General features: G+C 48.3%; 1 protein-coding gene across 1 annotated transcript; it reads right to left on the bottom strand.

Moving 5' to 3' along the window:
• Positions 1-2,256: 2,256 nt before the first annotated feature.
• On the bottom strand, positions 2,257-3,166 carry DPPA5 (developmental pluripotency associated 5). The gene is made up of 3 exons (XM_059399021.1): positions 3,055-3,166; positions 2,786-2,965; positions 2,257-2,315 (listed from the first exon to the last, which is right to left on the bottom strand). Exons 1-3 carry the CDS (start codon positions 3,164-3,166, stop codon positions 2,257-2,259), a joined length of 351 nt encoding a protein of 116 aa, XP_059255004.1.
• Positions 3,167-4,408: the final 1,242 nt, after the last annotated feature.

Genomic DNA, 4,408 nt, shown 5'->3' with positions numbered 1-4,408 from the left:
CTGGAAAAGCTGACTGCTGACACCTAACTTGGCTCTCACCCAGAACTGACTTCCTTGGGGGTAATTTCCCTGACCTGATCCCCCCCCAACTCAGGTCCAGTCTCAAGCACCCTTAGGCTCCTCCAAACACTTGGTGGTTGGGGGCCCCATTCCCCAAGACACAGGGGTTACCAGGTGTCCTGCCGTGCCTCCCCAGAAGCCCATGGTGGGAGGCCTGCTTGGGCTATCTGCTCCAGGACAACCCAGGAGTATCTATACCCCTTCCCCACTCCATGCCGTTTCTTGTGATCATCAAAATTTATAAGCATATTTAAATGTAAAAATATGAATCGTGAGGAAGGGGGTGTGATTGATGAGCCTTGGTTTTCCTAATCCGTAAAAAGGAGGCAATATTTAAAGAATTAGGTGAGTCACTAAATGCAGAGCCTGGTGGAGTTCTTGGCAGGCCTGAGGCTCTCAGTCAGCATCTATGGTGAACCCCTTTGGGGCCAGAGGATTTTCTAGACTGGGTTTTGCTTTTGTTTATTGTTTTGTAAGCAATCCTGGCTTTCCTCAACTACGCCCTGGATTTACCTCCCCTCTAAATCTTGTCAGTGCTAATGTCCGCCCTTCTGTAAAGCAGAGGCTATTTCCATTACAATGAAAGCTGCTTTGCTGCTTTTAATCCTATACCAACCATTGGTAGAAAACAAGCCAAATGCTTAAAACTCAAGGGGGGAAAAAATGGCAGCCACCGCAAGACAGTTTTTTTTAATCTTCAGATTCCAAAACCTTTCCTGTGAATCTTCTCAAAGTTCTGTAGTTTGTTTTTTTAAGGCTGAAAAATCTTCAGTCCAGGGCATATGCAGAATTTATGGCCTATGCTTAAATTTCCAAATTTTGCTACTTTGACACAGATTAACCTGGAGCTGTTTCCTACACTTGGAAGCACTGCCCTTAGGGCAGAAATTCCAGGCCTTCGGGGCAAGGAAGTTTTGTATTTCATTCTCACATTGCAGAACTGATTCCCAACTCTCCAGTTTACATTTTTACAGACACTCGTTGCCAACAGACTTAAGGGTGCACTAGCTCAGGGCAGTTTAAGGGAGCCACAACTGCTGGTCCATAAAGCAGGCTCAAGCAAGGAGTGCTAACTCGGTAAGACTGAACCTAATAGCTTAGCAGAAAAAAAAAAAAAAAGTTTGCCACTCATCTCTGGGTGAGCTTGTGCAGAAACAGGCAATCTCATATATTGCTGCTGGGTGTAAAATTATTTCAACCCTTGTGAAAGAGGCAATTTGGTAGTATTTAGCAACATTATATATATATATAATTTTCTCTCTGGAACAGCAAATTTTCCTCTATTTATGGAGCTACAGTTACGTGCACACTTGCAAAACAGTGACCTTCATGGTATTCACCACAGCTATGGAAAGCCAAAGACTGGGAACAACCCAAAAATCTTTTGGTAGGTGACCGATTAAATGGAATCATCGCCAACTGTAAGGGATGGAAAGAATCTACACTTATGATTGTAATCGTATTTTTATAAAACCTCTCAAAGAGCACCCAAGAAAATACAGCTTTTTATTTCTGGAGAGTAGAAATAGGAGCATAAATGGATAATTATGCAGATAATTTTTATAATCTTGCAAATGGAGAATAATTTGCTTTCCATCTTACACAAGTACCTATTAGTTATTTTTTTAAAAGTAATCCAAGTCAGGGATGCCTGGGTGGATCAGTCGGTTTAGTGTCTGCCTTCCGCTTACTCAGCAGGGAGCCTGATTCTCCCACTGCCTGTCCCTCTCCCTGCTCCTGTGCTGACAAGTATATAAATTCTTCTTCTTCAAAAAAGAACAATCGAGGTCAGTTCCAGACAATATCACACTTCCCCTAAAACTGACTGGGTTTTGATCAAAGCTGCGTCTCAGAACCCAATTCCTATACCTTTTAAACCCTAACCATGTGTACTCTTGGACCTTTTTCTAGCTTTGATGGTTTTATTTAAGGGTGAAGCTCAAGGGCCACCTTGGCTGTGATGTTATCTCCAGTACTTCAATCATCAAGGAGCTACTTATTTAAAATTTTATTCTTTAATTAGCAAACCTGGGGGGAAAGCCACATTAGGACTGAGACAAAGGCGGAGACCCAAAAATCAGCTGGTTTTTCCTTGTCAGACTGGAGCAGAATTTCAACCAGACCACATGCATTCCACCTCTGGAGGCAGTTTACTCTTTAAATCCTGAGTCCAGGTACGCGGGTTGCAAACTGGCTTCACTTCATCCAAGGACCTAGCTCTAGGGCTTTCATGGCATCCTCAAGTTTGAGCATCCCTGCACCAGAAAGAACAAGTGTGCGTGAGAGGGGAGGGTAAGGGCCTGGACAGTTCTCAGCCTCTTTCAAGGTTCCTTTCTGGGACTTCTCAGCCTGGCATTCGGCACCTGGGATTCTTGGGAACATCAGAAGGTGGGGCCGCTGAACCTACTCCAGTATCCCCCCAGTAAGCTAAGGGGAGTGTTGGGAGGGAGGGTAAGAACTGGGATCAGGTCTCGGGGAACACTTCCCTATGAGGCCAGGCCGCCTCTCATCCTGGTCTTCCTCCAGGGTCTCTAGAACCAACAGACGGAATTTCATCATCTCAGGGGAAGCCCAGACAAGGAGGGACGACCCTGCTGAAGCCTGAGGTCTGGGTGGTGGTTGCGGGGCACTGGGGCATGGGGAGGAGGAGAGAAGGGCTACAGGAGAGGAAGTAAAACTACCCACACGTCCCCAGGCCAAAGCACCTAGTCGAGAGGCCTCTCACCTCGTTCCTGTCGCTGGCGGTGCCATTCAGCCATGGACTGGAGCATCCACCTGGCCCTGAGCTTGTGCAAGTAAGAGCCATAAACCACGACCTCCGTGAGGTCCGAGGATTCCAGAACCTTTAGCTCGAGCATGACTTTGCTCACTTGCTCGAAGTACGGGATTCGAGATCCCGCTGGGCCTGTATGGAGAAGAAAACGAGCGCTCAGGCCCACGGAGACCAAGACGCCGGGTCAGGGCACCCAGGTCAGGACTGCTGGGCTCACTCACCAAACAGAGCCTCCAAGAGCTGCGTCTGGACCTGCAACACCTCGGGATCTTTCAGGTCTTCGGGAGCTTTCACCCACGGTGGAATATCTTTTCGTTCTGGTAGAGACCCCATCTGCAGCGCCTCAAAACTAACTACGTACGCTCCAACCTGGGCTAGGCCTGAGTCGGCGGGGGGGCCTCCGCGCCAGAGAGGAGCGCACCGGGACGGGCCCCGCCCACGAGAAGCTCCGCCCACGAGAATCCCCGCCCCTGCCTGGCGGCCCAGTCTCCCACTCAACACGCTAGGCTGGCCCGCCTGCGCATTGGTGTTGCACGTGACCATCGCAGTCACTTTATCCTCTTCGCGGCCAGGGTGGGCCCAGCTGTCTCCGAGTTTATAAGGGTTTCCACACCGGGATCTCTTGGCGCTGGGAGTACGTGGGGGCAAGGGCAGCTCTTCACCTGGAAACAAGTAATTGGGCCTGAACCCCAGAAAGACGAAAATCCAAGTCTTGACGGTGGGAGGACCACCGGGGAGCTGCCAAATTAAGTTCCTGCCTCCCACGTTCCAAAGGAAGGTCCCACTTCCCCTGTGCCAAACCCCGAAGCTTCACGTCACTGAGACCCCTACAGCTTCCGGCGACTCAGGAGTAATTCCTGCCATTTAACAAAGAAAAGGAAATTAAGAAATTACTTAATCGGCAACGCACGGGATGGGGTCGCTAAAGTGCTCTTACTGGTCACCCTCCTTGGAGCTGCAAAGTCTGGAACTTTTCAATCTCTAATTTCAGAACTCATGAATGCCCCACCTGGACCCTTGGGCCCAAACTGTATAGGCCAGACTAATTCTTTCTTTCTTTCTTTCTTTTCTTTCTGTATTTATTTATTTGAAAGCCAGCAAGCATGGGTAGGGGCAGAGGGAGAAAGAGAATCCTCAAGCAGACTCCCTGAGGAGCATGGAGCTGATGCCCCGAGATCATGACCTGAGCAGAAATAGCTGCTTAACTGACTGAGTACCCAGGCACCCCTGTATAGGCCAGACTTCTGATTCTAAATAGTATTATTCATTTAAAAAACATGTTGCTTGAAGTGATGCACTAGATTCATGCAATGAGTGTGTGACTTCAGTGTTTTATAGCTTCATAGATGTGGAAATTAAGCTGACTTTTCCCAAGACCATGTTCTGGTAACCTCCAATCCCATCAGCTGACTATTATGACTATCTCTTAGGGCAGGCTTCTTCACATTCAGCGGAAAAACCGTGGGTTTATGAGGCACCTGGGTGACACAATGAGTTGAGCATCCACCTCTTGATTTCAGCTCAGGTCATGATCTCAGGGTTATCAGTGCAAGCCCTGCATTGGATTGCATGAGT

Source organism: Mustela nigripes, chromosome 5, assembly GCF_022355385.1.
Source record: "Mustela nigripes isolate SB6536 chromosome 5, MUSNIG.SB6536, whole genome shotgun sequence".
NCBI lineage: Eukaryota > Metazoa > Chordata > Mammalia > Carnivora > Mustelidae > Mustela > Mustela nigripes.
The sequence above is the reverse complement of the archived record's forward strand: the minus strand, read 5'-3'. Positions and strand labels throughout refer to the sequence as shown.